The 21,992-nt window shown below is 36.6% G+C and overlaps 1 protein-coding gene across 2 annotated transcripts in view; it reads right to left on the bottom strand.

Annotated features, from left to right (window-relative positions):
* The window catches only part of Wdr37 (WD repeat domain 37), a 224,605-nt gene that overhangs the window by 112,106 nt on the left and 90,507 nt on the right, over positions 1-21,992 (bottom strand). For both annotated transcript variants that reach the window (XM_090389395.1, XM_090389396.1), the window contains exon 4: positions 18,656-18,808. In XM_090389395.1, coding sequence (XP_090245521.1) covers positions 18,656-18,808 — 153 coding nt within the window. The remainder of the gene's footprint in view (positions 1-18,655; positions 18,809-21,992) is intronic.

Raw genomic sequence — 21,992 nt, 5'->3', positions numbered from 1 at the left:
ATCCTTGATCTTTTTCTCACAAACAACCCTTCTAAGTACACGGTCGAGTGAGTGGTCCTTTAGACACCTCAGATCACAGCTTGGTGGTCGTCTCTTCTCCAATGGAGCCTTTATTCCCAACTTCGTGTTGTTTGGCATTACAAGAATGCAAAATGAGATGACCTGCGATATTTATTTTCTTCTTTTCCTTGGTCGGATTGCTGTTTCAAAACTTCTGATGTCAATGTTTGCTCAGATCGTGTCGGAGAAATTATTCTTAAAGGAATTGAATCATTTATTCTAAAAATCTCTTCCTTTACCTAAACCTTGGTTTTCCAATAAATGTGCTAAGGCTGTTCAAGAGAAGAATGTTGTGTATCGTAATTAGCTTGTTTCCAATTCTTCAGTTTCATTTTTTGCCTACATCAAAGCTCGCAACAATTGTAAAGCGGTTATTAATCAGTTCAAACTAGATTTTGAACAGTCTAAGAGTAGAAAACTTGCTTCTTGCCCTAATGGTAGCCGAGCATTCTGGTCTCTTGCCAAAGCGACTGGCAGCAACTTTTGCCCATCTCCGCTCCCACCTCTGTCAAAACCAGATGGTTCTGTTGTCATTTCAGCCAAGGATAAAGCTGACCTGCTAGCATCCCATTTTTCTTCCAACTTGTGTACTAATAATCTTGGTAAAACACCTCCCACCATTCCCAACATGCTCCATTCAAAGTCTTCCATCAAAAGGATGTCAGAAGGATTTTGACAAATCTTGATGCTAAGAAAGCTCCAGGTCCTGATGGTATTTCTCCCCTTGTTCTCAAAACCTGTGCTCGTGAACTTACTCCTGTTCTTTTCACTTTCTTATTCCAAAGGTGTTTTTCCTTTTGCTTGGAAATTTACTCATATCCAGTCAGTTCTTAAAAAAAGCTGACAAATCTCTCCCATTTCAATTACTTCTACTCTTTCTAAAGTAATGGAGAAATCAATCGACTCCTAGATTCCTTCCGTCTGATGAACAATTGCCAGTATGGATTCCATGAGTGTCGATCCACTGGTGATACTCTGGCTTATGTTGCCCATTTATGGACAAATTCAATGGAAAAGTTCGGTGAAACACAAGCAGTTACTCTCGACATCAAAGGCTTTCAATTGTGTTTGGCCTAAAGGTCTTCTAAACACGCTTCCATCTTTTGGTTTGCCAACTGTTTTTTGTAATTGGTTATCTACTTCTCTTTCTGACCGCTCACTGAGGGTGATGGTAGATGGCTCTCTGTCTTCTAACTTCTCCACTAATGCTGGTGTCCCCCAAGGTTCAGTTCTTTCCCCCACTCTTTTCCTCTTGTATATTAATGACCTTCTTCCATTGACTGGAAATCCTATCCATAGTTTAGCCGACGATAGCACATTGCATTCCACTTTCCAGTTTGAGAAACCTTGTCCTGCTTAATCAACTTCAACTTCTCGAATATCCACTACCAGTTTCTTAAATGCCAATTCTCCAGTGGGGCAAAGACAACTTAATTGATTTCAATCCTTCTAAAACTCAGTCCTGTCTTATCTTGCAAAAAAGGATTCTTCTGCTCCTATGCTTATCTTTGGTGACACTTCGATATCTAGGCAAGATGATATATCTCTTTTGGGGATTACCCTGACTTCTAACCACTCTTGGCACTAGCACATTACAAATATTTCTTCCTGTTTTAAAAAAAAAAAAAAAACACACACACACCTTGGTTTTCTCTTTCGCTCTCTGCGTTACTTTTCTTCCAAACAGCTGTTCACTCTGTACAAATCGCAAATCTGCCCTACCATGGAATATTGTTCCCATATTTGTGGTGGTGCCCTCAAAACCTTTCTCAGGCTTCTAGATTCCATTCAGAAGAGGGTAGTTAGGTTAATTCATGACTCATCTCTAACAGTCTCTCTATTTGCTGTCTCATAGACGTACTGTTTCTGTTTGTTTATTATTTGGTTTTTAGGAGCATTAGCAACTAAGGCCATATTGCTCCGGGGACATGCGGTGGTCATTCCCTGACCTTTCCGCATCCTCTGTATTTGGTGGTCACGGGCTCGAACCCCGGTCTATTCAAGAAGCATGTGCTACGCACTGCTGTCCTGCCCACGGAGGCGCCACTGTTTCTGCTGCATGCCTTTTCTACAGATACTTCCATAGGCACTGTTCTTCTGAATTGGCTTCTATAATTCCCACTCTCTCTCTCTTTCAAAACAGTCCAAACATGTGCCATCTCCAGCCAGCATCCAGTATATTGTCCAACTTCAAACTCACAGAACCAACTTTTCTTCTTCCTCATTTATTCATTCAACTGTAATTTTGTGGAACAACCTTCCTTCATATATATTTCCTGAAAATTACAGTCTACAGAAGTTCAAGTCTAATGTCTTCTTTCATCTTCTCAACCTCCAACCCAAGCATGGTATTAAATACTATAGGTTCTAATACCTCTAGTGTATGGGGTTTTTGTAAAAAAAAAAAAAAAAAAAAAAAACACCTTAGGTTATATACAAGATAAAAACAATCTATAAAATGCCTTGGAATGAAAATTTATTCTAATTTCTAGAGTATGTAATAATCCTAAGATTGTTAAGATTCAATATAGCTTCCATCATTATTGATACAAAGTGTAGTACCATTTTGCAATTCCATAAACACATTCTCCAGCTGTGTTTCAATTATGGCATTAATTGAATGTGTGATCCTGGTAGAAAGGTCACTTAAAGAGCCAGGTTGTGAGGAATAAACCACACTTTTAACATGCCCCACATGGAAAAAAAATTGGGGGAAAAATCAGGTGAGCAAGTTGGTCAAGCAACTGACCCACCTCTGCCAATCCATCTGTTTGCGAAGACTGTTTAAAAATTGTTGAACATTCTGAGCAAAGTGGCAAGGTGCTCCATCTTGCTGGAAAACTGCATTAGCTTCAATTCTTAACTGTCTTAGTTTAGGAATAAAAAAATCCTGCAGCACTTCAAGATAGCTATCACCATTAACCACTGTTTTTCAAAAAAGAAAGGACCAATTATGCACGTTTTTCGCAGGACATACCAAATATTAACTTTAGGGAAAGCTCTTTCATGTTTCCAGACTTCTTGTGGTTTCTCTATTCCCCAAAATATGACAGTTATATTGACTAACCTTGCCACTAATGTGAAAAGTTGCTTCATCATTAAACATTACTGTCAAGAAATAAGATTTTCAACGTTTTCATTGAAATTGTGACAGAAAGATAACCTTGCATGTAGTCCTCTTCCATCAACATTTAATGAACTTCAATCTTGTCAGGTTGCTTGTGCAATTTTACTCTAAGAATTTTGTGCACAGTTTCCTTGGGAACACCAAGTTCCAGAGATGTTTGTCTTGGTGATTTTTTTGGACTGTTGAAAAGCTTCATTTAAATTGGGCCTTCCAATTGGTGGCTTATCATTTATGAAATCAGCTTCTTTAAACTCCTTCATCCAGTTTGAAAATTCATTTCTATGCAGTGCTTCTTTTATGAAAGATTTAGCAAATTTTCTTCTAACCACTGATATGGAGTTAAACTATGCTAGCCAAAGGAGGCAGTTCTCCTTCCCTTCTATTCACATCATCTCTTCTAGGATAGATTATCTGAAAAAATTAAAAAACAAGATTAAAGTAAATTAAATAATTATTTCTGTGCATAAAAACTAGAATAAATTACATTTCAAATGCACTTTACAGATTGTTTTTATCTCTATACAACCTAAGTTATTGAAGTTTTAAAGAGTACAAGGTCTTATGAACATCCTGTCTGTTTTAATTTTTTAAAAATTAAACCCAAGTCCACAAAGAGCAGTGTCCATTGATTACCACTTTGTCTGCCACTCGGCCATCCTTTTTCCACAGCAGCAACTTGTCCTTAATGCCAAACTGCTCCAATCTATACAGCATTCTTTTACGTGCTTATCAAAAAGCTTTCCTGAAACCAAGTATACGATTTCAAAATTATTTTTTGCATCTTGTTGCTTTGTGACAATATTGTAGTATCTTCAAACTTAGACATTCAGCTGATATACCTTTATTAATATCACTAATAAATATAGAAAGCAACAATGGGCCCAGCACCAAACCCTGTGGGATGACACTAATAACATTAGTTCATGAAAAGCAGCATCCATTGACAACCACTGTGCCATCTCCCTCACAACCATCCATTTATCCACAGCAGTTACTTGCCCATAGTGGCACACTGTTCCAAATTGTATGGTATTTTTTTTTTTTTTTTTAATGTGCAACAGTATCAAAAGCTTTCCTGAATCAAAGTATATGATACCAATAATTATTTACTAAATCCAGTTCCTTTGTAATTGCATCAGCTTATCCAATGTGGCCAGACAATTTCACTCCTCAACAAATTCATACTTGTCTGTCTTAATTATGGCTAAAGGTTTGCATACCTCCTTTGCTGCTTCTCTTAATATAATTGGACAGACCCCATCCACCCTAGGTGTCTTTTTTTATGTTAAAAAAAAATAATAAATAAATAAAAAAAATAAAAATAAAAAAAGTCTCTTTCACTTTCCTCTGTTATCACAAAATTATTTAGCTACTTGTTAGAATCAAACTTCTGACTTCCCATTCCCTAAAGAATTGTGTGAGTGTAAATGCAAAATTCAGTATTCAGGATCACCAACAGTTAAACTATAGATATCAAGTGATCAATGTGATTCATCGCTTCCTTCTATATTTTACATAATTAATACAGACTGCTGTTTTTCTTTGCATCCTTTGCCAAAAAAGTCTCAATCTATCTTAGCTTGCCTAACCTTCTTTGTGGCTAATTGCAACACTAGTTTACATCTACTATAGGATTCTGTATCACCTCATAATTTATATGCATCCCATGCATTTTGCATTTTTATTTTCTGCCAGGAGTCTCATTAGTTAATCTGACATCCATTTAGGCCTAGGCCTTGAACAGTATTTCTTAGTTGGCATGAAAAGCTTAGTAGCTTTTATGATTATTTCCCCAAATGCATCCTATTTAGAATTTGTTGTTGGTAACAGCATCAATTCATCTGACTATATAGAATTTAAAAAAAAGCCTGAGACTAGCATAGTCACCTTCTAAAAAGCAAAGGCTCTTTACCCTTGATGATAGTTATATCTTTAAGTAAATCCCACATCAATACAATGATCACTGCAACCTAGTGGTTCCTTTATCTGCAGATTCTTAATGCATGAAGAATCACTGCTGATAATCAGATCAAGAGTATTACTCCCTCTGGTTGCCTTTCAAACATGCTACTGTAGAAAACAATCATGCAATAAATCTACAAAAGTCTTGCTAGTGTGTGAGTGACCAATCCACAAGTTCAAATCTATATCTTGGAAGTTAAAATCCCCCATTATAACACAATCTGATTTACTGGTCCACTATTTCTTTGCACAGCTGTTAATTATGCTCATCACAGTCATTAGGCCTATATCACACGCATACTCTCATTTTTTTCCCCGACTGCTTGTGTCAACCGAAACTGACTGAACATTGTATTCACCACCCATTTCAACTATACACACTGGCTTAGATTTAATATGCTTCTTACTAAGGGCACAACCCAACCCCTCCTGTCCTGTCTGTAGACACCATAATCCCCATATTCAAATTCTCCATCTGACATCCTAAATGGATGTCAGATGACACCCTAAATCTTTATACCTGAGCGACACCACGTCTCTGACATCACCAAAATGTCTACATTTGATGACTTATTCAGCACTTAAAATTCATCAAATTTATTTACTATGATCCTAGAATCATGCATGTGTACATGCATGTATACATGCACTTGTTCTTACTCTTAGTTACCCTAAACACAGCCCATGTGTGTTAATTTCATGAGGATCCCAGCAGGACTTGATATCCTCAACACATTGTTTATCGGGCTGTTGCATTTTCAATAGAAGCAATAGGAGGAAAGCTTGTGTTATAGGCCTAATGACTGTGATGAGTATAATGAAGAACTGTACAGACATATAGAGTAGGTCAATAAATCAGAATGTCTTATAATCAGGCCCAGCACAGAACCCTGTGAGACTCCACTAATAACATTAGTCCAATAACAGCAGTGCCATTTACAACCACTCTTCTCCCACTCAACCATCCCTTTATCCACAGCAGTAACTTGCTCCTAAAATGATACACTACTCTAATTTGTATAGCAGTCTTATGTGGAACAGTATCAAAAGCAAAATCTAAGTATAAGGTATCAAATTTATTTTTTGCATCTAATACAGGTAACCTTCATATAACACAGTAGTCAGGTTCCTATAAAATCTCTCGTAGTGCGAAACCGTGTTATATGGGACTAAGACTCAGTTCAAAAGTGGGGAGTTACGTTCCAAAAGATAACAAAAATATACCATTTCTTTTATAACTGTTGGAAACTTCTTATTACGGAATGTCTTATTACGGGCGATTTTAATTTGCTTCTAATTGATTGGAGCAAACGGGAAGGGAACTCCAGATGGGGGACAAAATTTTTAAATCAACTAAATGATTGCTATTTGTATCAACATGTCAGGGAAAGTACTAGGAAAAAGAATACTCAAGACCTCATCATTGCCCATGAACCAGATGATATAATAGGGCTGACAGTACAGGAACCAGTAGCAGAAACTGATCACAGAGTTCTACAGTAGATGATGAAGAGAGAGGTAGCAGTAGTTAAAGGCAAAGGAATGGGTTATAATTTCAGGGAAGGAAATTACGACAGCTTAAGATGCTATATTTGGTTTTTAGGAGCATTAGCAACTAAGGCCATATTGCTTCGGGATATGCGGTGGTCATTCCCTGACCTTTCCACATTCTCCGTATTTGGTGGTGACGGGCTCGAACCCAGGTCTAATCAAGACGCGTGTGCTAAGCACTGCTGCTCCTTCCCACCTGGCTACGGAGGCGCCATACTTAAGATGCTAAATGGCCTCTATTAACTAGGTAGATATTTCACAGAGAGTAAATACAATTGAATTATGGTATACCTTTAAAACATTAATCAAAAAAGCCTTGAATGCCTATGTACCATTAAAAAAAAAAAAAAAAAAACTCCACGACGAGGATTCCAAGTTGAATGAATGATGAAGTTGCTAGATTACTTGAGCAGAAAAAAAAAAAAAAAACAGCATGAAAAGTTACAGAGCAATAAAAAGTACTGAAGCCTATAACAGCTACAAATTGATCTGTAATAGTGCCACAGAAAAGGTCAGGCTGGCAAAGGCAGATTATGAGAAATCGCTGGCAAAAAGAGCAAAAAAGGAGGATAAGGAATTCTTCACATATATAAATGCACAGAGAAGGACAGACCAGATCGGTCCCTTATGTAATGGACATGGGATAGCATTAGATACCCCAGCTGAAATTATAGATGAACTCAACAGTTACTTTGCATTGATATTTGCAGAAGAAAAACCCTTCGCATCAACGAGAAATTAAGGGAGTGAAGTGTAAGAAAATGTAATTAATGATGTTGAAATTTCACGTTTATTTAATGAAAAAACTTTCGAGCCTACAGGCCAGTAAGGCTCCTGGGGTTGATAGCATTTACCCTGTAATCTTAAGGGAGGCAGCAAGTGAGTGCATGGAACCATTGAGGCTAATTATGAGAGCATCAATTGACTCGGGAGTGATTCAGTTGGACTGGAAAAGTGCCAATGTACCTCCAATATATATAAGGCCAGTTCTAAGACAGAAGTGGGAAATTACTGGCTGGTTAGTCTAACTTCAGTAGTAGGGAAAATCATGGAGACAATGATCAAGGATGGAATTAAGAATCATTTAGATAGAAATGGAATTCTGAAGAATACTCAACATGGTTTTGTAAAGGGAAAATCATGTTTAACTAATATGGTTAGCTATTTTGACAGGGTCACTCGAGTGCTGGATTTAGGGAATAATTTCGACATTGTTCGTTTGGATTTCAGCAAAGCATATGACTCAGTCCCACATGAGCGGTTACTTTATAAGCTGGAACAGGTTGGAATCACAGGGAAAATCCTTAGATGGATAGCTGGATGGCTTCAGAGCAGGAGGCAGAGGGTTGTGATAAATGGTTATTCCTCAGATTTGGTTGACATAAGAAGTGGGGTTCCCCAAGGATCAGTATTAGGACCACCGTTGTTTTGGATTTTCATAAATGACATTGATGAAGGGATAGTGATAGTAGTAGTAGTGGCATGTAATGCAAGAAAGCAAGTATATGAGCTTATGCAGCATCAGCCAAAAAAAAAAAAAAAAAAAATTACAAAACAATCCCCTCTACATATTTGTTTCTCCTTAAATTTATTTTAACCACCTGCTGGCTAAGGGCAAATTTCCGCACATCTATTCTACATCTGTCTTTCCTCAATTTGAATATATGCTCCCTTCAGAATTCAGCGTGCTCAACCCATTCAATGCCTTATACACCTCAAACAGATCACCGCGCAGGTGCCTAGTCTCCAGCCACTGCAATTTGCAGAACTTAAGCCTCTCTTGGTAAGAGGATCCCTTCATTGCCCTCACCAATCCTTGTTGCCCTTCTCTGTACACGCTCAAGCAAATCGACATCCTTCCTAAAATGAGGCCTCCAGACCTGTACGCAGTACTCAAGGCGTGGCCTGACCATTGCCTTATACAGAGGGACAACACCTCCTTTTCCCTGCTAGCAAAATTCCTATATATCATTGACAAAACCCCATGACTTGCCCTGGCAGCCTGTCTGCTTTTTTTTTTTTTTTTTTTGATAGTTGTTGGCGCATAGGCTTCTGTGGCCATAATGCATCTCCTAAGGTTTTTGCAGTACTTTGATCCAAGCCCGAGGCGGGAATCGAACCCGCGACCTTTGGGTTGCCAGGCAGGCACTTTACCCACCCGGCTAGCCCGGTCGGCAGCGGCCTGTCTGCATTGCTCAGAAAACTTCATATCTGACTGCTCAATTACTACCAGGTCTTTTTCATTTTCTACCACCTTAAGTGTAGTACCACACAGTTGGTACTTTTCTCTCAGGTTACTTCTACCCACATGCAGTACTTTGCATTTGTCAAGGTTAAACTTCAGTTGCCACTTCTTAGCCCATCTGCCCAAATTATCTAGATCCCATTGCAGTGGCACACTGCCATTACTGTCATTAATAACCCTGCCAACCTTTGTATCATCTGCAAACTTGACACTAAGCCTGATATATCTTCATCAATAACTGATAAATATACAAAACAACAGTGGACCCAACACTGAACCCTGTGGGACTCCACTAATAACATTAGTCCACAAAGAGCAGCACCCATTGATTAACACTCTGTCTTCTCCCACTTAACCATCCTTTTATCTATTGTAGCAACTTACCCTTAATACCATTCTGCTCCAATTTGTACAATAGTCTTGAATGCGCAACAGTGTCAAAAACTTTCCTGAAATCCAAATATATGATATCAAAATTATTTTTTGCATCCAGTTCCTTTGTAACCACATCATAATAACCAATCAAATTTGTCAGACAAGACTTTCCCTTAAGAAACCCATGCTGTGTCTGAATTATTGCTGCAGTCTTGTCTAGATGATCCTGCAATGCATCTTTAACCAGTGACTCCATTATTTTACATGGAACAGAAGTTAAACTAACAGGTCTGTAATTACTTGTGTCACCCTTCGATCCCCTTTGTGAATTGGGGATACATTTGCACATCTCCAGTCTGTGGGAACCTCCCCTGAGTCCAAGGATGCTCTCATAATTATGGCTAAGGATTTGCTTAGTTGCTTTGCTGCCTCCTTTAATATAACTGGATAGATCCCATCCATGCCAGCTGCTTTTCTTACGTTTAACTGCTTTTTCTTATGTTTAGAACACATGATTTCTAAATTTGCAGTTGATGTAAAGATTGGTAGAGTAGTTAATGATCACCACCAAGCAGAGCTTCTTCAGAGTGTCCTAGATAGACTTCAGGATGTTTGTTATTTGGTTTTTAGGAGCATTAGCAACTAAGGACATATTACTCCGGGGATATGTGGTGGTCATTCCCTGACCTTTCCACATCCTCTGTATTTGGTGGTCACAGGCTCGAACATCTGTCTAATCAAAAAGCATGTGATACGGAGGCACCTAGACTTCAGAAATGGTCATAAAAATGGCAGCTATGCTTTAATCCAACAAAGTACAAGGTATTTCACCTGGGAAACAGTAACCCCAAAATATACACTTGGTGGAATTGAATTAAAGCCAGTAGTGGAGGAAAGGGACTTGGGTATTATGATACGGTGTCAGACATGAAATTCTCCAAGGATTGTAGACTGGTTGCAAGGAAGGCCCGTGGTGTCCTATTGATGATTTATCAAACAATTGTTAGTAGAGATAAGCACGTCATAATCCCATTACATAAGGCTATCTTTAGACCACACTTGGAATACTGTGTTCAAGTATGGAGCCCACACCTAAAGAAAGACACTGTGCTTCTTGAAAGGGTCAAAAGATGGGTAACTCGCATGATGAGATCGGCAAAAGGGCATCCATATGAGGAAAGACTTCAAATATATGGGTTGCAGAGCTTGGAAAATTAGAGGAGACTTGATTGAGGTGTTTAAGGCTCTGAGAGGCATAAGCAAACTGAATAAGGAAGAAATTTTCACAGTTATAAATGATTGAAGAACAAGGGGCCATAATTTCAAGTTACAGGGGGGAGATGTTTAGAATGAATTGCAGGAAGTTTAATTTCAGCCAGCTGTTTGTTTGTTATTTGTCTTTTAGGAGCATTAGCAACTAAGGCCATATTGCTCCGGGGATATGCGGTGGTCATTCCCTGACCTTTCGCATCCTCCGTATTTGGTGGCTCACGGGCTCGAACCCCGGTCTAATCAAGAAGCGTGCTTCTTGATTAGACTGCTGCTCCTGCCCACCTGGCTATGAAGGCGTCATTTCAGCCAGCATGTTATAAATTACTGGAATAAGTTACCTACATGGCTGGTAGAGGCTGACAGTTTGGGGAAATTCAAAAGTCAGCTGGTCACCTACAGGAGGAGGGGAAACACATAGGTTGTCTATTTCCTTTTCTCTTATTAATTTTATTATTTCATTTTTATTTATTTATTTTTATTATTATTTTATTATTTTTTTTTTCGTTATTTATTTATTTTTTTTATTCTTTTTTTGGCTGGTGCAGCATAAGCCATAGGCTTCCTTGCAGCATGTGACTAATACTAAATAACTTAATTTTTATTAAAAATAGTAATAACCAACAACCTTCACTAACCGTGATACATATAGGTCAGATAACGTATGTTCATTTAATTTTCTTCCTCTTCATCGCTCCTAAACATAAAATCAAACGAGAATGTTTTTTCTGTTTCAGAATATTCATCTTCTGAACTTCCTTCTGGAGCATCTAGTTTGTGTATCTTCTGCTCTTTTTAAAAAATCAAAAATCTAGGTTTGTTTGCTTTTGATTGATAGATCTTTGTAAATTGCATGGTATGGAGCTAAGCATTTTTGAACCTCCCTTTTGATCTTTGTGTTCCTTTCAGTCGAAGGACCTGCATTCAAAAAATAAGATTCTAATTGCTCGGCTAAGTTTATGCTTTCCAGTGTAAAATCTGGAACTTCAGAATTTATCTGTACTATCATCCTCTGAAATGATTTGGTGTTTTACCTCCTATGCCATTCCCAGCAAATCTGCTTCGCCAGTCTCTTTTTATACCAGTAATTCTCGAACATCTTCAGTAGTCATATCATCAAAACCTTCCCCTCCTGGTAGACTTAGCAAATTTTACTGTAGCACTGATTCCGTTTACTGCTGGTTTGACCATATTTCCTGAATGAAGCTCTGGCCATACATTTTTCCATAACACATTTAATGTTGAATGTTTTACTTCTTTCAGCAATAAAGCTATGATTCCAATACAGTCCAGAATTGAAAAATTGTCTCCATCACTTCAATAGATTCAGAATCAATTTTTTCCAAAATCAGCTGTAACGATTTTGGAAAAATCGTTACAGTGGATTTAAGAAGTTCTGAATTAAAGAAGTTCTATTAGGAACATTTGGATAGCCTGGCAAAACTTTCAAACCTATATTTTTCTGCTTTAAATAGTTTTCCACAGTTGACATAAAATAATTTAGAAACCATTCTTTAAATAAACCAGCAGTTACCGAATCTTTTTTATTTGCTTTCCAATATACCGGTAGCATGTTTTCATTGCACGAGGATTAGAGGATCTATACACTAAAATAGGTTTTATCACATAATCTCCTGATGCATTACTGTACAAAAGTAACATTACACGATCTTTTTTTATGCCTGGTGCAGTTTTCTCTGTTTTGAAATAAACAGTTCTATTGGACATTTTTTTACAACAAAGGCCTATCTGATCAGCATTGAAAACTTGATGTGCTGTATATCTGTGCTCTACGATAATTTTTTGAAATTCCTCTGCATACTTCTTGGCAACTTCATTACTAGCCGATTCACTTTCCCCTTTAATTCTCATATATAATGAGAAGCAGTATTTAAATTGCTCAAACCAACCTTTATTGGCAACAAACTCTGAGTTAACAAAAGATTCACCACTTTCTTTTAAATAATTATAAATTTTTTGTGCCTTTTGTTTAATCACACTGTCATCTAATGGGATGTTTTTTACTGCTATCGTCAATCCAAATACTGAGTGCTTTCTCTATTTTCTCAAAGGCACTGGGGAACGAGCTGTCATATTTGCGGAAATGAAAGTTCCTACAGCAACAGCAGTTTTAATTTTTTGTTCATTTTTCTTTATGGTCCAGATTGTTGCTTCATTTAAATTTAAACTTTTTGCAATGTACGATACCTTTCCCCCTTTTTTAAGATGATCCAAAATTTGGATCTTTCATTCTAGAGAAATAAAGTTTCTTTTGAGTGGTGCTTTTTTACTTTCCAGAGGTATAATTAAGGCTGGAATTTAATTTGCATTACTCCAAAATGGTTCTTAAGAACACAGTTAAGTAATATATACTAGGAAAAATTTATAAACAATTAAATAATAACTTTACAAAAAACTTAAGTAATGGACTGCACGCTTTGAAGTCACAATTTTTTTATGGTCTCAAAAAAGAACAAGTTCAACAGCACAGAATTTGACTTTTTTTTTTTTTTTTTTTTTTAATGAAAACCCCAAACGCAAGAGGTATTAGAACCTATAGTACTTAGTACAGTACTTGGGTTGGAGGTTGAGAAGATGAAAGAAGATATTTGTTGACATTAGACTTTAACTTCTGTAGACTGCAATTTTGGAAATACGTATGAAGGAAGGTTGTTCCACAAAACGGCAGTTGAATGAATAAACAAGGAAGATGAAAAGTTGGTTCTGTGAGTTTGAAGTTGGACGGTAAATGCACGTTGGCTGGTGATGGCACATGTTCGGACTGTTTTGAAAGAGAGAGCAGGAATTATAGAAGCCAATTCAGAAGAACAGTGCCCATGGAAGTATCTGCAGAAAAGGCATGCAGCAGAAACAATACATCTATGAAACAGAAAGTGGAGAGACTCTGTTAGAGATGAGTCATTAATTAAACTAACTGCCCTCTTCTGAATGGAATCTAGAAGCCTGAGAGAGGTTTTGGGGGTACCACCCCAGATGTGGGAACAATATTCCATGGTAGGGCGGATTGCAATTTGTACAGAGCAAACAGCTGTTTTGAAAAAAAAGTAATGCCAAGAGCGAAAGAGAATACCCAAGTTTTTTAAATGCAGAGGAAGCAATATTTGTGATGTGCTTGTGCCAAGAGAGATTAGAAGTCAGGGTAATCTCCAAAAGAGATATCATTTTGCCTAGAAATCAGAGTGTCACCAAAGATAAGCATCCTTTTGACGAATCCTTTTTGCAAGATATAAGACAAGACCGAGTTTTAGAAGGATTGAAATCAACTAAGCTGTCTTTGCCCCACTGAAGAATTACCTGGAGATCGGCATTTAAGGAATTGGTAGCAGATATTCGAGAAGTTGAAGCTGATTGAGCAGGGCAAGGTTTCTCAAAATGGAAAGTGGAATGCAATGTGCTATCATTGTCAAAACTATGGATAGGATTTCCAGTCAATGGAAGAAGGTCAGAATTTAGAAGACAGAGAGCCATCTACCAACAACCTTCAGTGGGCGATGAGAGAAAAAACTGGATAATCAATTACAAAAAAAAAAAACAGTTGGCAAACCACAAGTGGAAGCTTGTTTAGAAGACCTTTATGCCAAACACGATCGAAAGCCTTTGGAGATGTCAAGAACAACTGCTTGTGTTTCCCCAAACTTTTTCATTCAATTTGTCCATAAATGGGTAACATAAGCCAGAATATCACCAGTGGGTTGAAACTGGCGGAATCCATACTGGCAATCATTGATCAGACGGAAAGTTTCTAGGTAGTTTAAGAGTTGGTGGTTAATTGATTTCTCCATTAGTTTAGAAAGAGTAGAAGTAATTGCAATGGGACGATGATTGGATGGGAGGGACTTGTCACCCTTTTTGGGAACTGGCTGAATATGAGCAAATTTCCAAGCAGAAGGAAAAACAACTTTGGAATAAGAAAGTGAAAAAAAAAAGGTGGCAAACAACAGGAGTAAGTTCAGGAGCACAAGTTTTGAGAACAAGTGGAGAAATACCATCAGGACCTGGAGCTTTCTTACCATTGAGATTTGTCAAAATCCTTCTGACGAAAGACCACAGGAGACATTGAATGGAGCGTCTTGGGAATGGTAGGAGGTGTTTTACCAAGATCATTAATACAAGAGTTGGAAGGAAAATGGGATGCTAACATGAAAATGGGATGTTAGCTTTATCCTTGGCTGCAGTGACAACAGAACCATCTCGTTTTGACAGAGGTGGGAGCAAAGATGGGGCAAAAATGGGAGCAAAGATGGGGAAAAAGTTGCAGCCAATAGCTTTGGCAAGGACCAGAATGCTCTGCTACCATTAGGGCAAGAAGAAAGTTTTCTACTCTTAGCCTGTTCAAAATCTAGTTTGGACTGATTAATAACTGCTTTACAATTGTTGCGAGTTTGGTGTAGGCAGAAAATGAAACTGAAGAATTAGAAATAAGCCTATTTCGATAAGCAACGTTCTTCTCTTGAACAGCCTTAGCACATTTATTGGAAAACCAAGGTTTAGACAAAGGATGAGATTTTAAAGTGGAGTGTGGAATAAAGGATTCCATTCCTACAAGAATAATTTCACTGACTCGATCTGAGCAAACGTTGACATCAGAAGTTTTGAAACAGTAATCTGACCAAGGAAAAGAAATCTCGCAGGTCATTCCATTTTACATTCTTATAATGCTAAACAATACGAGGTTGGGAATAGCCATGAGATAAAGGCTCCATTGGAGAAGAGACAATCACCAAGTTGTGATCTGAGGTGCCTAAAGGACCATTTACTTCGACCGTGTACTTAGAAAGGTTGTTTGTGAAAAAAAGATCAAGCGTGTTGGCTGTAAGTTTAGGATTGTCCAGTATTCTTGTAGTTAATTTAATAATCTGTGCAAGGTCATTAGTAACTGCAAAAGCCTGAGCATCTCTACCAGTTGGGTCGGTGCGACTAGAAAACGGAAGCCAGCTGGAGTTGCGGACATTAAAATCACCAAGGAAAATTACCTCACTGTTAGGAAAGTTGGACTGGAGAAAGTCAAGTTGCAAAGAGAGGAAGTCAAAGAGCTCCAAGTAATTAGTGGAGTTGGGAGAATGGTAGAGACAACAGATGAATTTGACACAATGAGGTAGAGAGATTTTAAGCCAGAGAAGATCAAAAAGAGGAGATTCCAAATTACCAAGTCTCTGACAAGGAATATCGGAACGGACATATGCACAAGTACCACCTTTGAGGCGAAAGGAATCATACAGCAAATAATTTGGGCAACTTAATGAATTCCCAACAAAATACGGGGATTTTGCAATAAATTTTTTTTTTTTTTGCAAAACTACTAGCGAGTCAATAGCAGGGATTCACAAAAAAGAATAGAAATGTTGAAAAAATTACATCCAACATAATAGCATGCTTTTCCCTGCACAAAAGCTGAAAATACTGTGTGATGCGAGGCTTACTGCAATTCTCTGTGTTATATAAATAACTGTGTGATGTGAGGATTGCTGCAATTTGTCAATCGTGTTAGAACAAAACCGTGTTGTAGAAGTACTGTGTTATATAGGGGTTACCTATATATTTGTTATTGCTCCATACAGTAGTATCCAGCAAAATATGTCGGAATAACTCATTCCTTAACAAATCCATAATATAACTGCATTCCTGGCTAGATGGCCCTGCATTACTTCTTTATCCAGTGATGCCATTATTTCTCATGGAACAGGAGTAAACCGTACATGTCTGTAATTATTCACTTAAACTCTTTGATATGCCGTACCCTTGTGAAAAGGGAGATACAGTCACACATCTCCGACCGATAACAGAACTTCCCTCTGAATCCAAAGCAAAACAGGTCAGCAAATTTTTTGTGACCTGTTTTGCTACCTCTCTCAATATAATTTGATAGATCCCACTTCCCCAGGTGCTTTATGTTTTGCTTCAATAATTTCTCTTCCACTTTTCTCTCAGTTATCGCAATCATTTAGCTACCTGTAATTTAATATACTTCTGGCATCGTCATTCCTAAACAATTCCTCATGTGTGAACACAGAAGGGAAATATCTATTCAGGTAGTCGGCAACCAGAGTAAGATTATTCACTGTTCCACCATTCACATCCAGCACATCAACATGATTCATCTCTTTCCTTTTAGTGTTTACATAAATAAAACACCTTTGCTACTTTTTTTTTTTTTTTTTTTTTTATCAGAGACTTCTCATAATTTGCCTTAGCTTTCCTAACCTTTTTCTGACTTGACTGCAGATAGTTTACATCTACTGTGGGTTTCTGCATATCCTGATAATTTATAAGCAACTCTTATATTTTTCTCCTCTGCCAGTAGTGTCATCATCTGACATCCATTTAGGTTTAAACCTTGAAAAGCCTATTAGACTCTACAATTATTTCCCCAACTACTTCCCATTTATAATTCGCTGTTGTTAACAGCATCAGTTGCTCCCACTGAATAGGTTTTAAGAACTGACTGAGACTGTTGTAGACACCCTTATGAAAATAAAACTCTTTACCTCTGATAGTGGTTATGTCTTTAATTAAATGCTACATTAATATATTATGATCACTGCCACCAAGTGGTTTCTTTATCTGGTGATTCTTAATGCATGAAGAGTCACTGCAGGAGTGACTCTTCATGCATTAATGAAAGAAATGTTGTTGATCTGATAATCAGATCTTGTTGTCTCTCTAATATGCTGCTGTAGAAAACATTCATCCAATAAATCTAGAAAATTTCTGCTACTGACTGATTGCCCAACCCACTAGTTCCAGTAATCATCTGGAAAGTTAAAATCTCATTATAAGATATTCTGATTTGTCAATCCTTTCTATTTGTCTGTATAGTTGTTCATCATACATATCAATATTTTGGTCCAGAATATATTACTATTCTCAAATTTGTTTACTCTGTGCTTATGCCACACCAAACTAACCCTACATTGCACTAGCCACCTGCATTAACTTTGTGTGCTGCCTTAGATTCTATGCACTTTTTTTTTTTTTTTATCAAGAGCATAAAACTCCTTCCCCTCTCCTGTTCTGTATGCACCGTACTCCCCTATTCAAATTCCATATCCCTTGTGTCTGAGTGGGTCTTGTAATTCCAATTCCATTACCAATATCCCTACAATGTTTGCAAATAATGACTTAATCGATACTGCAAATTAATCAAATTTGTTTATTACAAATACAAAATTCTAGCATCAGTGGACAAGCAACCATACATGTTCTCCTGTTTTTTGCTCTCAACAGCCCTAACATTGTCCATGTATCTGCTTTTCCCCATTAGGACCTGGAGTGGGCCTTGTAATTCCTGATTCCCTGCTGCTGCATGTCCCAATAGAAGCAGTGCACCTCTGCCTGTGGCTGCTATTAATCTTTAGTCTCTAAGCCCCACCAGCTAGTAGTTTTCCAACTCACCTAACATTCCCCAATAGCATCAGAAAACATTTTTTCACTCCTTCTATTTAAGTGTATCCTATCCCTGTAAGTCTTTCCTATTAACAAGCACAGACCATGCTGAGAAAAATTCTATCCTATGAGCCTTGCAGTCTCTCTCCAGTGCTGAATTGATTGATAATTTGTCTGTTTGTTAAGTAAAGATCAGTTTGAAAAGTACATGCATAAAAAAAATAATAATAATACCATAATACAAAGTTTATCACTACTGTGGAAGTCAACTCCACCATCTCAAATAATCATTATTCGCATTAGAATTTGGCCGGATGCGCTTGACCTCTTGAGTCAAAAGAACAAGTGTGCAGAATGATAACAATTAAATAGTATAATAGTAAAAAGTATAATGTTTCTGTTCATCATTGAAATAAGTAATTGAAACTCCTCTGACCTAGTAGTTGTGCTGGAGTATAAACAGAATAGCGGTGTACAAACAAAGTGTAATATGTTACTACTTAATATTTGTAATACTTGGTATGACACAAGAGTGCACACGCACGCACGCACGACACCCTAAATTGGAATTGAGTATAAACTGACCAAAAGGGCAAACTTTCTGTAATGATTACACTGAATTGAATTCCATGTTTAAAATTACAAAAAAATTAATAAATTACCAGTGATTGATTCTCTTTTTCCTTTCGTACTTCCCTTTCCATGAGAAGCTTCACTACCATCAGTATATTCTGATGTCAGCACTCTTTCCACAGTTGGTGTACTATTTGCTTCTCTTTCTAACTGTTCATTAAGGGTATCTATTTTTTCCTTTACTACAAAATTCAAAATTAAAAAATCAGAACAATATCAAATATTTTAAGAAAAAATTATGAGTTCAATTCGTAATTTTAGAATTATCTATGTTAAAATTTAACATTTCTAAATATTGCATAAAAAATTTGTGAAGAAACATATTTCATTTAGAAACATCTATTAAAAAAAAAAAACACAATGGCACAGAATCATTGAAATGAATCTGTGTCATATTGTGCACTGAATACTACAGCTGTCGACTTTTAACTTTCTCCCATCACTACACAAGCTTATCAAAACTACAGTATACACTTCTACAAACCTGTATATTCACCCAGAATTCTTTGGTAGCAAATCCTAAAATGTCAATATTCATAATAACTGCACAAACACCAACTGTTATTAAAAATATATAAATAGTGTTATGTTATATTAAAATAATGATGTAGATAAATTAAATAAATAGAATGATATAATTCCATCGGATAAAACTGATAAAAAGGTAACTGTCTGTACAATAAAATATGAAATTTTAAACTGCAAAATAATTATTCACAATAAAACACCGTAGCTTTCAGAGGCATCTGCCTCCTTTTTCAACAGTGAGGTTTATCGTACAGCACATCCTTAAATATCAGCAGGCTCATGGTTCTCAGCACTGCCCATGCTCCTGTAGAAACTCACGTGCTGAGAACCATGAGCCTGCTGATATTTAAGGATGTGCCGTACGATAAACCTCACTGTTGAAAAAGGAGGCAGATGCCTTTAAAAGCTACGGTGTTTTAGCACTTTTATCATCTTGTGTTTTATCTACATTGTTTTATTGTAAATAATTATTTTGCAGTTTAAAATTTCATATTTTATTGTACAGACAGCTAACATTTTATCAGTTTTATCCGGTGGAATTATATCATTCTATTTATTTCATTTATCTACATCATTATTTTAATATAACATAACACTATTTATATATTTTTAATAAATAACAGTTGGTGTATGATTGTGCAGTTATTATGAATATGAATATTGCCAACCCCAGAGGCCTATTTGAAGATCTAAAATGTCAATTTTGGTTTTGCTACCAAGCAACTAAAATTTATTCTCACTGCTCCACAAATAGTAGCTTGCTTTGTTTGTGTCCACTGAAATGGGATGAAAAGTATAATACGCCAAGAATGGCAAACCAATAGCATACATTCCACAAGCAACACACACACACACACACACACACACACACAGTTTATTATAAAAGTATTTTATTTTATATGAAGGCAACTTTATTGTGCAGTATATATAAATTTAATTGCATAAATTTAATCAGCAACCGAATCAACTGGATGTAGCAGACATAAAGAGGGGACACACCTTTTTGGATGTTCATGCATTTTAAAATCGAATAATTTTTGTAAAGTTAACTTCTGAAATTTAAGTTATTTTCTGTAATATTTTTTAAAATTTAATGTCTTACATTTCATAAAGTTAATTCCTGCAAGATATTTTCTTTATTTTTTTTTTTAAAGAAAAAAGATTTAATTCTTTAAAAAATTTAAACTTTTAACTTTCAATAGCAGCTTAATTTTTGTTATCTGCTTAATTTCCGTAATATTTTTTAATTTATATATCTAACTAACTATTGAAATTGTTTGTAAAGTTAACAATTCTGCAATTCTTTATATAGAAATGAACACACAAATTCAAATAAATATGATTAATAACTAAGGTTATTGAAATTTATAGGTTACACTAAGACAAATTCCAGATTTGTTTGTTAATTCCAACAGTCAACTTTCTGGAACAACCTCTTTGGGTTGTTCCAAAATATTGACCATTGGCTCTTTGGGCTTCATTTTTAAAAACCTAACAATACTGAGATTTGGGCAAGAAATTTTGCAACTAGGATGCCTGGTTCTATTCTATGCTAGTTGCACAAAACAAATCATTGCACTGCATAAAGTATTTTCCATATATTAGGACACACTTTGAAAGTCCTGAATGGAAAATGCTTTTCCACATTACAAGTGTACTGTGAAGGCTACGGAATTCATAGTGAAGAGAAGCATTTTAAATGTGATATTTTAGCGAAACTTATCTTTCTTTATCACTTATCTACTTTTTCTTTCTTGGCTGGTGCCAAAAAGCCAGCAAAAGCTTGCGGCGTTTCGTTGCACTATACAGCCAAGTGGTCAGGAACAGGAGTGCAGTAGCACATGCTCTTTGAGTAAACTGGTGTTCAAACCCCTGACTTCTAAATACGGCCGATCTGCCAACCCACCTGGACCAGTGTGTCCATTTCCCTCAACATGAATTGTCTAGGAGGCTTCCATCCTGCAGTGTATTGATAATGGCTGCAGTTTACCTTATTTATCCTGTACGGATAGGGAGGTCATAATCCCAAGGCAACTGTATGACCACATTTGGAATATTGTGTCAAAGCATAGAGATCTCATCTGAAAAAAAAAAAAGACGTTGAAAGAAGTGTATAATTAGTCTATTTCCTTATCTACTTTTTCTTTTTTGGCTAGTGCAGTAAAAACTTGTGGTTTCCTTGTACTATATAGCTAACACTAATACTAAAACAAGCATCCTAGTTGCACCTTTTCTGCCCAGAACTAAGTGTCATTATGTCTCGAAAAATGGAGCCTAAAGAGGATCCAAAATGCTGACTGTTGTGTGCTTCAATTAATTTAATTCTAGTAATTTGTCTTGGTGTAACCTTAAATTTATAAATGTTAATTGCTGAAGTAGGGTTAATTATTCTTTTATTAGCTTAACAATTTTCTTAAATTTCAATAAAATAATTAGTTAATCATGAATTAAGAAAGCCTATATTTATTTAGCATTAAGAATTTAATTTTCCCTCACGTCTTTCACACGTAATTCTGTAATATTTTGTAAATGAAATTGTTACTTTAGTACTGGTTGCCACAAGATCCATTTCATGGAGATAACAAATTAGCATTAGCATTAGTAGAGGCATATGATGCAAGAAAGCAAGCTTATTCAGCATCAGCCAAAAAAAAAAAAAAAACCCACTTCCACTTCACCCCTCGGTTCGTTCAAAATACCTGTCCAGCTGAGCCTTAAACTTATTTAGGCTATCAACCTCCACTACAAGGGATGGAAGTCTGTTCCACCAACCAACCACCCGCTGGCCAAAGGCAAATTTCCGCACATCTATCCGACATCCGTCCTTCCTCAATTTGA

Source organism: Mastigoproctus giganteus, unplaced genomic scaffold, assembly GCF_048544385.1.
Source record: "Mastigoproctus giganteus isolate SK-2022 unplaced genomic scaffold, ASM4854438v1 scaffold_15, whole genome shotgun sequence".
NCBI lineage: Eukaryota > Metazoa > Arthropoda > Arachnida > Uropygi > Thelyphonidae > Mastigoproctus > Mastigoproctus giganteus.
The sequence above is the reverse complement of the archived record's forward strand: the minus strand, read 5'-3'. Positions and strand labels throughout refer to the sequence as shown.